This window comes from Ailuropoda melanoleuca, chromosome 18 (assembly GCF_002007445.2).
Source record: "Ailuropoda melanoleuca isolate Jingjing chromosome 18, ASM200744v2, whole genome shotgun sequence".
Lineage (NCBI taxonomy): Eukaryota > Metazoa > Chordata > Mammalia > Carnivora > Ursidae > Ailuropoda > Ailuropoda melanoleuca.
The window spans coordinates 11566527-11581335 of record NC_048235.1 but is presented as its reverse complement, the minus strand read 5'-3'; the positions used below and the strand labels follow the sequence as shown (position 1 = coordinate 11581335).

The window sequence follows — 14809 nt, the reverse complement described above, 5'->3', positions numbered from 1 at the left end:
TGGGGGGATACTCTCCCCCGGGGTCCAGTGTCCTCTATTTTCTGGATTTTCTGAGGTGATGATTCTTTTTTCCTGAGCCTAATGGAAGCTTAGGGCAGAAAAGAAATAAGCACTGACAGGAATGTCTGGGGAATTTCATCACAAAGCTGTCAACAGGAAGCCAGTGAGGTAGGACACCGTACTTGGCTTGTGCAGTACATGGTATAAAGAAGACATTGACTGTCAAGGTTCTGTCTGAAGAAAGAAGGTAAAATTTTTCTGCGCCTGGAGATATTTACAAATGCAATGGATTAACTCAAAACAGCTCTTCCTGACCTACACTTTCCTCTGAGCAGTTTGCTCCCTGTGGGCCAACCGGTGTTAGAAGTCTTAAGAACCTCTCTGAAATACCGGGAGGTGTACAGAAAAAGAACACTAAGCTGGGGAAGCCTCTGGAACACAAGAACTGAGAGCAGCCCATGGGCCATCACACAGAAACGGGGCAAGAGGACTGTATCGTGTCAGAATTCGAGTCACGTGGCTTACAACAGAGGATGGGAGTTCAGGAGTTAGTGATCTCAGTTCATCATAAGGAAGAATTTACCGTCTAATATTACTGTCTAAGAACAAGTGGGATGTCTTAGGAAATGATGCTGGAAGGAACTTTAGAGAGTAGGTCCCATCTTCTTTCCATGGCAAGAAACTCAAATACCCTTCACAATGGTCACCTGACTTGTGCTTCACTATTCCTGCTTAGGAATCCACTATGATTTTATGATGTAACGGGCACAACGTATCCTGTGAAAGGAGGGCTGTCTAGAACCAAGTCTCTGCTAAACGTGTTCACTGGATCAAGCTACATACGGGACCCAGAATCACGTCCTACATCTCCATCTTTTTTTCGACATGCCCGATAATTTGTAAATAAGGGGAAAAAAAACCAGTAGTAAGTTAGATATTCACTGAAGGCATTTATTCTCGCCTCTTGTAGCCTACACAATATGTGAAAAGGATGAGGAAGTTCATGCGCCCAGCAACTAAAAAACTACCAGGAACCTGGAGCTGTTCTCAGAGAAGACAAAACACAGAGTATATAATAAGTATGGTACATTTCTTAAGCACGAAAAGGGTGAGGCTAGGGTATCTTTAAATGTTTGACGTTAAAACAACACGATGTGTTGAGTATGGCAGGAAATCCATTCCCCAAACAGACACATTGTGCGGTCCTAACAGTCAGATGATCTGAGAGTCTCCCACAGTGGGGTTACCTGCTTTCCAGTGGTACATTACTGCCAAGGACCCAGCTGTCCTGCAGCTGGACGGACTCGGGTGTGGTTTGCAGCTCGGCGGGCAAAGCAGCCGGCGGGGCCGGACTCTGGTTCCTTCTATTGGTCAGGGAGTTTCTGTTGAGAGAAGTGATGGACGGATGGTGCTGTGCGGGGTGCTGCTTATGGGGTGGTGGCAAAGGCTGCAGAGTGGGCTGGCCTTGGTTGTTTGCAGGTTGCTCTGAAAAAAGCAAAGGAAATTCATCATATATATTTATATATGTATATGTACACACATAGCTACACACACCACCAATTTCTTGGGGGATCCACTGCAGATGAATTAGAATTAAAAACTGCATTTAAATCCATAACCTAATACATTTGCATATTATTCTATTAAGCGGGTGTTCAGTGACATTCTCTAAGAGCAAGTTTACCCTTGATACACGAAGTACTAATTAATATACAACAGATGGTAAAATTGGTTTTGGTTTTAATTTGTTTCAGATTTTTTCATCTGGTTTTATTAACACCTACAGAAAACAGTATCTGACAGCTCCCCTAATGTGCCTTTAGAATTCAGCTTTTTTTTAACAAACCAACCCTGAAATTAAATGGGTAATTTCAGTGGAACACAAAGGTTTTTGAAATGCATATAATCCCTATAATTATTTAATGGAGTTTTTTTAAGCTTTATTTAACTGCAATAAATTATTACAAGCTAGTTGCTAAACAGCAGCAGACTACTCTAGTTTAGTGCATTTCAAATAACGCGGATCCGCATTATGATCCACTAATAGATGCTAAGTATTCTTTAGCAGAAGGTCACTCTGTGAAGCAGATGTTGTTTCATGGATATTTAACAGACTGAATCACATCTGATTACGACGTCAGAAGACTCATATACTTAATGACCGTTACATCCATTAGAACACACACAGAACAGATTTTCCAATTTCACAGTATGCAGTATAACTACATTTTGGAGTAAGTCCTAGGTGACCAGAGCGACTCATGCCACTATGTCAGTGGTACATATATTTTGTTCTAAACCACAATCGTAAGGGACCCAGCAACTTGAAAATATAAACACAATGCTAGGTTAGAACCATGGGAAAAGTCGCCAAAACTTAGTAAGTCGTAAGTTAAAATTTACAAATCAGTGTAACATGAGACTGACTTTTCAATCTCATTACCTGCTTTGGACACGCTAGAATTCACAAATAACCACATTTTAACAAACGGACAGATGACTCCCTAATTTAATCCTAAACTTACCATGGTTCCACACATAGAAGATGTCAATTTTTGACTAAATGCAGTTCAAAGTGCAATATAATTTTAAAGTGATGTATTAAATCATGCTATTAATATAAATGCACGTATTAAAAGAGAATAGGAAACACAGGGACTATCTTTCATCTGCAGTGTGAACTCCAGCAGTTGTTATGCCAAATAGAGTCTAACACTATAATTCTGATAGCATGAAATGAATACTTGATATGTAATAGCTTGAACATGTATTATCAAACCTCTTTACAGGGTCCAATAATTAAAATAACTCCTCCCATAGCACATAATATCAGTAATTACTACATATTTCTAATGGTGTCTAACAATCTATATACTATTGCTTAACAACCAATAATTTCTTACTCTTGAAATGAGGGACAGAGACAACATCTAAATGTACGAAATAAAACTTTCTTGCTTGAGGATCCCTGTACCAGAAACTACAGAAATCTTACTTGGCCCATTGCTTTGGTGCTTATGAAAAATTAAAAGAGTATCTACATCTCAGTTAAATCGAAAGTACCCTTGGAGGGAATGAGAGGGCTTAACTAGCACACAGAGTTTTAACTGTGTTAAAAAAAATAGTTCAAAACTCAAAGAAGATTTATTATTCAGGTATCATATAATTAATTAGTTTTGTCTTCCCCGGCATTCGTGCATATGATTAGAATCGCTATGGATGTCTTTAAGGAGTATTTCAAAAGCTGCTTTTATAAATATATATATACCTATATGTACGTCTATACATATATATATGTATGCATGTATATGTTTATTTTACAACAAGCCAAGGGCCTTAACTATGTTGGTGTCAATGCAATGGGAACAAAGAAAAGAGAGAAACATTTCAAAGGGAAAAGTATTAAGATCGTGTCTAAAAGTAGTAGAGGGAAACGTCAAATGACTCCGTGTTTTTAAGCATGGCTCCATGAAAGAATGGAATTATGCTACACATATTATACATAAATTATGTCTTGGATATTATATTAACTAGAGGAGAGAGCCATGTATAGTAGCAGCTGATATCAAATTTAATTTCTAACTCTGCCAGGCATCACCATAGTGAGCCTCAGTTTTCCCATTTGGAATGTGGGAAATAATACTGTCCCATCTTGATATTAGTTTAATCTACGGATTCAGTGAAATGCACTCATTCATTCATTTATTCATCCACTGAGTCACTCAGCCCACAAACATTTATCAAGCCTCTATGTTCCAAAGATATGCTAAGTCAACAAGTGAAAGTACTGTGTAATGGCAACATATCATGGATATTAAGATTGTTCTTGAAGGTGAAATGATTTTAAGATCTATTGTCATTGTTACATATTTAAATATGTTGAATTTTAGATTCTTATTCTTGGGGTGCCAGGGTGGCTCAGCTGGTTAAGCGGCTGACTCTTGGTTCTGGCTCAGGTCATGCTATCAGGGTCCTGGGATCAAGCCCCACATCAGACTCGGTCCTCAGCGGAGAGTCCGGTTGAACATTTTCACTCTCCCTCTGCCTCTCCCCCCACTCACACATGCACATGTGCTCTCTCTCTCTCACATAAATAAATAAATCTTTAAAAAAAGATTCTTACTCTGAAACAGTGAGAAAAAACTTCCATTTAAGGTTTCAAAAATAATTAGTACGACGGTGGCTTTCTCTAGGTTCGCTCATTCATTTGGCAAGTATCTGTCGAGAACTTACGATAAACAAGACATCATGCAAAGATCTGAGCCCTGTTTAACTGTCTAGCCAGGTTACTTCAGGACAACGTGTTCGGTCTGCTGGGACCTCTTTTGATCTGACTACATAATCATGAGGTTTCCCTATAAAACAAATCCAGATAATGAAAGCTAGATTCAATCTAAAATTTGATGGATGAAAATAAATGCAGAGCCTGAGAGAGATGGGGTGGATGGCCAGAAATTTAAATTCTGCAGCAGGTGCACAAACAGGGGCAAAATCCGAGGATTCACTTGGACGCGCATGCTGCCTCTAGAGATTTGGGCTCACCGGATGCCAGACGTAGTGGGAGTGTGTATCTATACCAACTTATTCAATACAGCACAAATTTACAAAGTATAACCAGATAAAAGAAAATTAAACACACACAGAAAGGAAGAAAGAGAGAATAAAAGAAAATAAAGTGGGAAAGATAAGATAAAGCCAGATCTAAAGCGAGTGGACAAAATGCCTGCTGTTCAGTTCTGTACATTTTTAAAGTAGGATACAAATCTGGCTCTGAATTATTTATTAGTTGCCAACACAAAAAGGGAAACATGATCACTTACATGATTTGGGATGTTTTTAAGATCACAACGTTTGCTTGAGAAAAGCATTAACTATTACTGGTATTGAAAATAGAAAATTCTCTTTTAAGTCCTCATAGGAAGAAAAGCTGAATATCCAGGGAAAATATTATGACCTGGGTTCAAAATGGACACAAGGAATGGGAGCCTGTGTGGCTCAGTTGGTAAACCGTCTGACTCTTGACTTTGTCCCCCGTCATAATCTCAGGGTTGTGAGACTGAGCCCTGCTTTGCCCCATGCTGGGTGTGGAGCCTGCTTAAGATTCTCTCTCCCCCACTCCCCTACTAAGAAAAAAACGAAAAAAAAAAAAAAAAGGAAGAAAAGAAAAGAAAAAAAAATGGACACAAGGAAACAGAATAGGGTCTAGATTTGGTGACACGCACTTAGAATCTAATACTTGTGACCAGATCCACATAAGAACAACCAAAACATCAACTGTAGCCTTTGCTTTAAGCAGATTGATTGATACAGGCTTTCCAGAGATTTGAGAAAGTTTTGGATATAATGACTCTGAGTTACAAAGGGGGTGATTAGACCTCACAGAGTTACCAGGTTTAATGTTCCTGAGACATGGCTCTGAATATGCCATTTTCCTTCTTAGAAACTCCAAATGGATTCCTGGTACCTATAAAACAAAACGCACTCTCTAACGGCAAATGTCATATTTCTTCAGTTAGCCCTCAAAATATTTTTGCAAATGTTTCCCTCATGAAGCCCCTTCATTAATCTTGTTCTAGCTTGCTGTACCCACTGTATGCCTCACACCTTTCCATACAAGTACATTTGCTTCTAACTGGAAAGACATTTTCCTCTATCTTTCTATACCCAAATCCTACATACTTCAAGCTCTAAGAAAGATGACACTTGTTTTCTTCAAGTAGAAATCAGTTATTTCTTCTCTGAGTCTTAGAGCACTTTATCTTTGCCTTTTTCATGGCTCTTTTCATCTCCCCTATTACAATTAATTTTATAGGTCTCATGTCTCCTGTTAGACTATATGGGAGGGATTCACATCGAATTCACCTGGGAACCCCTAAGAAGCACATAGGGATAGATATGTGGTCAGTAATAAATATTTATTCACTCAATCCATATTTGACGAATGAATACTTTGTGAAGAATTCAATGAAGAGAATGTTGAGGTGGCAAAGATCAGAGCCTGCCCACAGCACCTTTAATTGCAAGGTAATTTGCAACCTGTCTTATTTCCTCAACTCAGTTCTTAAGATTCTGAAAGGCAGGGACTCTAACTTAAATTTCTTTGGACTCTTCAATATCTTCACTCAGCCTTGGACTTCAAAGACTCCTAGAAATGTGCTGACTGATTGGTAACAATTAGGCAATAATGGAACCTTCGGGGCTCATCCCGTACAGGCAGGGCGCCATGTTAATTCCCCCAGACAACAGGTTTTAGGAAAACATCGCAGCAGATGTTCCAATATTCAAAATCTGCCTTTTAAGGGGTGAAAATTATGGAAAGATTACATAAGATAAATACGAATATACAAAATATAAACCTATAAGATATGAAACAATATATATTATGGCTTACCAAACACAGTTATATGTCTTCCTTGTATTTTAAAACTTCTGATTAGAAATGCTTACGCTTATGATTAGAAATGTTCCAGATTAGGTATTTTAGAAAAGATGTAGGTTATTTTCTCAAAATATTCTTCCATCTTTTTTTAAAAATAAAGTTCTTTGCACTATGCTTATTAGAAATTATGTATTATGCTCAACGAGAGTCTTTACTCACTACACTCTTTCTTTCTGCCTGACTTTTTTCAAGTTCTTATTGCTTGTATAACTTCATGACAGCTTAGCAGCTGCTTGTTTTTAAATGATAAACATAACTCATAGCAGATAATTTTTATTTTTATTTAAAAAAAACTTTAAAAAGATTTTATTTATTTATTTGAGACAGAGAGAGAGAGAGAAAGAGAGGGAGAGAGCATGAGTGCTGCGGAGGGGTAGAGAGACAGGAGGAAGCAGACTGAGAAGCTCCCCACTGAGCAGGGAGCCTGATATGGGGCTTGATCTCAGAACCAGAGATCACGACCTGAGCTGAAAGCAGACACTTAACTGACTGAGCCACCCAGGCGCCCCTACAGCAGATAATTTTTAAAACTCACATAATATTAATGATGAATATTAGCTAGGTAAGACTTTGGTCATTTTGCTCAGCCCTCTGCCACCAAAGAATGTACAGCCCAACAGTGTCATTTCAGGCTGTCGCCTCAAACCCGCTAACATGGGGTAATGACTTGGATCACGGCATGCACTGAATGAGGTGTGCTGAAAAACCAGGGGGTGTTAGGAGCCATGGAGGCTCTCTGATAAGGCGACAGATTCCAGTTTAAGCAACTTATAAAACCCAATTCTAAGCAAATGGAAGGCATGTTCACGGCACTCTGCAGGGGGAAGAAAAGAAAGTAGAGACAATTTCTCCTAAATAGCAATGATGCTATTACGATCATTGAGGTGAAAGGCACCATAGAGACAAATGACAATAATATGGATATTTATTTTTCAGTGGCATATGTTCTTGAATAAGTTATATATCAATCTGAGCTTCATTTATTTTATAGTGCTTGGTTAAAGAATCTGAAAGATACAGTGTCTGACATACAGCAAGTGCTAAATAGTAACTTATTCATGGTAGAAAAGAAAGAATTCCCTTCAGGGAAGAACGTCATGATGGAAAACAGTACAGTTACCCTTGAACAACACAGGGCTAGGGGCACAGACCCCCTGTGCAGTAAAACACCCGAGTATAACTTTTGACTCCCCAAAACACTTAATTACTAATAGCTTCCTGTTGACCAGAAGTCTTACCAATAACAAAACAGCTGATTAATACATATTTTGTATGTTATATGTATTATATACTACATTCTTAAAGAAAGTAAATTAGAGAAAAGAAAATATTAAAATCGTAAGAAAGGGAAAATACATTTACAACACTGGGCTGCATTTATTAAAGATCTCCGTATAAATGGACCCACACCGTTCAAACCCATGTTGTTCAAGGACCAACTGTAATTGAGAAGCACTGTCAGCAATCAGTACCATCATCACAAGATGCAAGGACACACAATCAAGTATGCCTGAACAGGAAAGTGTTTCCTTTAACAGGTACCAAAACAAGGATCAGAAACATCGTAAGAATCAGAAATAAACTCATTTCTTGCCAGTTTCCACAGAAGAGGAAATTTTATCTCACTGTTGTGAAGTCAGCCTGAGTCTCTTTTTCCCATGTAGCGTGACCACAGAATCAAGTCAAGAATTTTTAAAAGGTGGTGGTGGGGGATACACTTGGTTTTTAAAGACATATCTGGTCATATTTACCGGTTTGAATTTTTTTTTTTTAAATTAAAAGCAGCTTCCAGACTGCTATGTACAATTCAGCCCCAGTGCCTCTCTGCTTTACGGCCTTGGGCTGTGGTCTTTGGGGAACACGGTGGAAATGAACTCCCAAATAGGAAAGCTGGGGGGTTAAAATATCCTTCTGTGTGTGGAAATGAACTCCCAAATAGGAAAGCTGGGGGGTTAAAATATCCTTCTGTGTGTGCACATCTGCATGTGTGCGTGCATGCATGGATGTATGCATGTGTGCGTGCGTGCACGGACGTGTGCGTGTGTGCGTGCATGGATGTGTGTGTGTGCATGCATGTCTGCATGTGTGTGTGCATGGATGTGTGTGTGCGTGCATGTGTGCATCTGTGTGTGCCTGTTCGTGTGGGAGGGGCTGAAAGTATCAGGTGAGGGTGAGGGGGAGACTGAGCAGGTGTCACCACAGCCACCCCAACTGCTCTGTCCCACACACTCCCTTCACGCGTCCGTCCTCTTCCTTCCCTGGACCTCAGGTGTGGGGCAGCAAAGGTCCCTAGAGAAGAAATACTCTAGTTCACGAGGAGGATAGGAGTGAAGAGCTGACATCCGTGTTGTATTCAAACAATCGTTTGTAATCTGAGTAAAATCTGGTAACAAAAGACAAATGGGGTGGGGGGAGGAAAGGAAGGGAGCGAGGAGAGAGAGAGAGAGAGAGAGAGAGAGAGAGAGAGAAAGAGAAATACAAAAGGACAAAAATATTTTTAATTTTACTGAACCCCAGAGAAGTGCTGTTAGACAAATCACCTTCTAGGCAGTCATTTGCCTATGGCTGTGTCCCCCTGGACACCACCAGCAGCAAGTTGAATAAAGGAATAGTCCTGGTTCTGGTCCTCTAATAGTTTAACGCTATGATACACAGACCGTGTTGAATTAGACAAACATTTAGATGGAGCCAACCCATTTATTGATGATTAGCAAAGATGGGGCTAAAGCCCTTGTTTCTGTATCACAAAATGTGCTCCTTCTCACTTCACTTCCTGGCTATATCTTTAATCTTCTCCTACCTATTGCAAATGAAACCAGAATTTTCTTCAAAGCTGACCTTTTCCTTTAAAGAGGTCACCAAAAGAAAACATGTACAACTTTTTGTTGCTGTACATTTTATTACCACATTAGTTTTAACGGTAGTGACCAGAGCTTAGAGTAGATGTTTCAAATGTACAAGGACCAAATCATAGTTAGCTTTTGAGTTTTAAAATCCTCATCTAATTCTTGGATTTAGCTTAATCTTGTGTTCCATTATCAGCTAACTCTGTGGCCTTAGGGAAATTAATTCTGATGGTAAATTTAGGTAATAACATCTCCTTCACCCGGCTACATTTCAGGAGCTACTAGGAAGGGTGAAATATTAAAAAATTTGTATGACATTGAAAATAGTAAATCATACATAATTTTTTCCTTTGCTCAGAAAATCTCATATATTCATTACCTAGACATTTAGCTGTCATTATTTCCCTATGAGGATAAAAAGTTAAGTAGCAAGACTTTTCCTTATAAATGGGGAAAATTTGAGTTAAGGAAATACAGCTTTTGAGTCAGACCACACCTCAGTGGAGCTCATATTAGAGCACAAATACTTAGAAATTCAGGGTGATTCCTCCTCTCCTTTTCCCCCCACGATGCTGTACGAATAAGATAACCACCTAAAATGGTACAGGGGAAATTGGAAAAGAAAGGCCTCACCTCACTCAGAAAATTACGTTCATATAAATGTGTTCTTCTGGTTCGTTATTTTATCTAGTGATTCTCACATAAGACAAGTCTTTGAAAGTGAACTGTTCACTGACGCACCTCTACAAGGCTTTGGTTAAAATATGGCACGTGTAAAAATTTCCACCACAAATGATCCATCACTTAGACATTTCACAAAGCTGCAGGCAAATCAAATGGAAATTTAAAATGTGCTTTAAAAACCATAAAATACTATATAAATAAACAATATTGTTCTTATCATCTTCATGACCAGACAGCTGATTGCAAGATAATGTATATAAAGACATCTGAGTATGAAAACCTTAGAGATAAATTAGAAGAAACCTTAGAAGATACAAAAGAAAGACGTGTACTGACCAGAGGGTATAATTTCAGTGAGCATAGATGAACCAACTTACTGTACTTACTGAGTTAGTGAGAATTTGGTTTAGTTTCCTTAGGGTCATACCTTGAAATGAGGATTAGAAGAAAGATTTAAAGACTTTTAAATCTTTGCATTCTTTTCCTTTGAGAGTTCACTGCACTTTCTAGTTCAAACCATGTGGCCATCTGGATGACCCATCAACTCCCCTGTTATAAAATGCTAGAAGTTCTGGGTAAAATATAATAAATACCTTTTGGATTGATTCATTTAGTATACGTATTGAGTGTCTAACAGTTACCAGGCTCTGTTCCAGGCACTGAGGATGTAACAGTAAACCAGCCAACAGTCTCAGCCTACCAGTTCAACTTACACTTTAGGTTAATATAACTGAATTGAAAGGAAAGAATAGGCCAGAAACCGAGGGGAGAGAAAAATTGTTCAGAGCAGGTGATCTGAGGAGATCTGCCTGTCTCTGTAACCTTTCTAATGTCCAACAAAGAAACAAGAGCTAATACGTCAATTGTTACTGAGACCCCTACGTATATGAGGCTTGGACCCTCTGAAATGCTAAGAGTAGACTTAAAAATCTCATGGCAAATGGAACAATAAGGAATATTGCTATGTTTCTTAAGCCCTGCATAGGGAAGAAACCAACTCCTGGAAATTTTAACCACTGGCTTGGGCTTCCCTGTGGTTGTCCTATGAGGCTGAAGCATATACTCTCAATGTAGTTCTGGAACCTCAAGCCAATAAATTAATATTAAAAGCGTAATGCTCCTCCCTGGGGCACCTGGCAGAAACAAACGTAAAACTTCTTTAGAAGAATATGCTTTCAACTGAAGTCACAAAGGATTTCCACAAATAAAACACAGCTTTCAATAAATTTACAGTCTAAAGTTACAAAATGTAAGAGGAAACAATCTACCTTGAACCAAAATCTAGAGACAAAACAGACAGCAGAACTGATATCTCCCAAAACTTCAGATAATATAACCATCATATAAAACTTAAGTATGTTTAGAATCGTTAAAGACTTGAAAGAGATTAAAACCATATGAATAAGACAGTATGAGAAGAAGGAAGTTAAAAAAAGTAGAATGTGTATAAATAAGAAAAATGCAGCCATTGAAATCAGAAACTTACTGCATGGTTTAAACAGTATATTAGACACAACTATAGAGAGTACCAGTGAATAGGAAAAGAGACCTGAGGAAATCACTCAGATGGCACCAGAAAGATGAAGAGTGCTTAAATATGAAAGAGTAGGTCTAAGGCAAAAGAAGATAGGATAAAGGAGCTCCATATATATCCAGAAAGAGTTGCAGAAGCCCAGAACAAAGATTTCTTTAGAGTTAAACAGCTTTTTCCATGTTTATGGCCATCAAATTATACAGAACATGGACTTACTCATCTCTTTCTTGTTTCATATAAATTATCTCTGCTATTGTCTTTTTTGTTATTGGATGACAGCTTTGGGGGGGTTATGTTTTATAAGGGGCAACTTCTCTTAAATGGCTGTAACTTCTCTTTGAAGATATTCCGACTTCTATGTTGCTGTTCAAAAGCGTGCAGCTAATCTAAAATGTCAAACTCCCTAACATTTCAGTGGATGGAAACAAATGTAAATGGCTACCTTTTGCTTGTTAAAAGAGTTCATCTTTTACTGTACTTAACCCTAGTAATGCCACAGATTTATCCTCTATGGAATTCTTAGTTTTGCAAAATCATTTCTCACAGAAACATACATAAAACTTAGCTATTATACATGCATAGAAAACTGGGTAAACATTCCTTCAAAATGTCTCAGTATATGTTTCAAGATATTCTTCTACCCATTTAAAAATACTTTACCTAAGAGAGTAAGCAAAAAGGGAAGAAGCTATCCCAATCTCGACAATAAAGAACTGTTGACATAAAATCAATGAATACTGCGCTCCTCTCTCATTACCTAATGAGCATTTGATTTTAGTGCAATTAAATTTTATTGACTTTAAGTGGAGTACATGATATGATATTAAAACAGCACATTTTGTAATATGGATAAGGACAGGCTAGATGGCAACTAAAAGCTATTACAATGTAACAAATGGCTTTAAAGAATAAGAAAAGCAACTCGAATATTCCAAATAATGCAAACTTGCTATGCTTTTCAGATAATATATTCTTTGTCACAAAGAAGATGTCTTGTATAGAAGTACTATAACAGGAAACAGAAAACATAGGGTTTAGTGCTGGCTTTAACTAAACATAACCTCATATAAATCAACTAACTTCTGGGGCTCAGTTTTCCTCCTCTGTAAAAAAAATGGTGTTTGGGGGCAAGGTGGGCTCAGGCAACGAATTCTGAAGTTTTTTAGCTCTAAAATTCTTTTAGGTACTGTATAATATTTTCTTGAAACATATTAAATTGTGTTATGAATATTCAAAGTTTAGGGTAATTAAAAGCCCCATATTATCTTAAGTTATACATACAAAACATTTAAGGGACACAGTAAAAAATTACTTTATTTCAGTTTAAGTATTATGAGACCTTGACCATATTACTTCATGGCACAAATATCCTACCATATTATCTTGTTACAAATATTAAAAATAATATGTTTATTTTTAAAATAAAGCATTCTGTATTACACATCTTGTAACTAGTAACATCTTAAGGTACACATAGTCAGAATCATTTTGTATCAAACTTAAATTTACTTCAGAGTTCAATATTAAAATTGCTTACGGAAACAACTGAAAAAGAAAAAAAAAAAGCCAGCATGAAACTTGCAAACTTAAAACCAACCAGTCTCTTAAAAGTTATGATGACAGTTACAATGCATTTTTAAAAATTACAGTTATTCAATTTAGGAAAAAGATTCAGTTTACTTTAAACCTTTTTCTGACTTCTGTTTTTTGAATATTTCGGCAACTGTAGGAAAAATAAGTGATCAGAAAACACTCAGAAAGTATCCAACAACACTGATGATCTTATTTCCCCCAAATACTAACTTTGCCATTGACTTTTCCCCTGGCATATTATTTGAACTCATATTTGTCATCTGTAATTTACTGAGTCCACATTAACTATAAATGTCTTACATTGAAACAGAATAAAATCTTTAAAGTTTCCTTCCAATCACACGATGGCCTCCAGGCAGAAAAGTGTGTTACTGCAAACATTAAATATTATGTAGATGTAAAATCTTCAACAGAACTGACGGTATCCTTTCCCTTCTTGGCATGTGCAATGACAGTGATCTTAAGTGGAAACCCTGCAATGATGCGCTTTGATTAAAAGTCATCATTTAAGCTGCCACTTGCATATTTGGTGAATGCCCTTCCCTGCCAATAATTCTGGGATAATTTTTTGTGCATATGCGATACTAAAAGCCTCTTCCCAATATACATTTTTCTACTGCTATAATGACTTCGCAGCAACAGAAAGGATGGTACAGCGAAGAAAAGAACTGCAAAGTACTATAGAAATACGAGGTACTATTGTTTAGGAGATAAATGATCTGGATTTCCTGAAGCTTTGTTGTGTCTTTTAAAATAGTAGTAAGCATGACTTGTTGAAGCCGAAGGCTAGGACTTTCTATAGGATGCTAATTGCCACTAGAAACCTTCCTCTCACAATAGAGGTTCAAAAGAAAGCAGATGACTAAGATATTCTTTCACAGATCTTCTGATCTTTCCTTTCATGAGTCCACAAGCATTTTCAGGCCAGTTTATTAAAATTTTCCATTGAAGAGATGAATGGATTTACTGTAGAGAAGGGTAAAAACGACCTGGCAGAGCAGTCCGCTCAGGCTGCCGTAACAAAATACTACAGACTGGGGGACTTCAACAATAGAAATTTACTTTCCCAGAGTTCTGGAGGCTGGGAGTCCAAGATCAAGGTCCAGCAGTCAGTTTCTAGTGAGGGTCCTCCTCCTGGCTCGCAGACAGCTGCCTTCCCCCTGTGTCCTCACTGGGCAGAGCCAGCTAGCTCCTGGTATTTCTTCTTAGAAGAACACCAGGACTATCGAATCAAGGCCTCCCCCTTATTATCTCATCTAACCTTAAGTACTTCTTTAGATTTTCCATTGCCAAATACAGTTGCATGGGGGGGTGTTACAGCTTCAACACATGAATCTGGGGAGAGACAAACATTCAGTCTGTAACACCTGGGTTCGAGTTCCCTGTTCAAAAGTTAGTAACTGTGTAACTTGAGCAAATCAATCTCCAATTCTAAATTCTCTGATTCCTCGTGTGTACAATGGGGTTAATAATCACTCCCGTACAGAGGATTAAAAGAGATAATGTATATTAAAGTATTTTTATATACTTTGAAATATTATTTTAATGTAAGGTCTTATTTTCCATCCTCTCACCATTTATTCAAATAAAGCAATAAAATTTTTTACCACATATATATATATATATATATTTTTTTTTTTGCCAAAGAATATGTTTATATGTGAATATGCCCATAATTTCTTCATTTCTTTCTACAAGGAGGTCTTTAAAAAC

The 14809-nt window shown here is 37.7% G+C and overlaps 1 protein-coding gene across 6 annotated transcripts in view; it reads right to left on the bottom strand.

Moving 5' to 3' along the window:
• The window catches only part of TENM3 (teneurin transmembrane protein 3), a 605330-nt gene that overhangs the window by 185375 nt on the left and 405146 nt on the right, over nt 1–14809 (bottom strand). For all 6 annotated transcript variants that reach the window (XM_034647497.1, XM_034647494.1, XM_034647495.1 and 3 more), the window contains one exon: nt 1248–1485. In XM_034647497.1, the coding sequence (XP_034503388.1) occupies nt 1248–1485 (238 nt within the window). The remainder of the gene's footprint in view (nt 1–1247; nt 1486–14809) is intronic.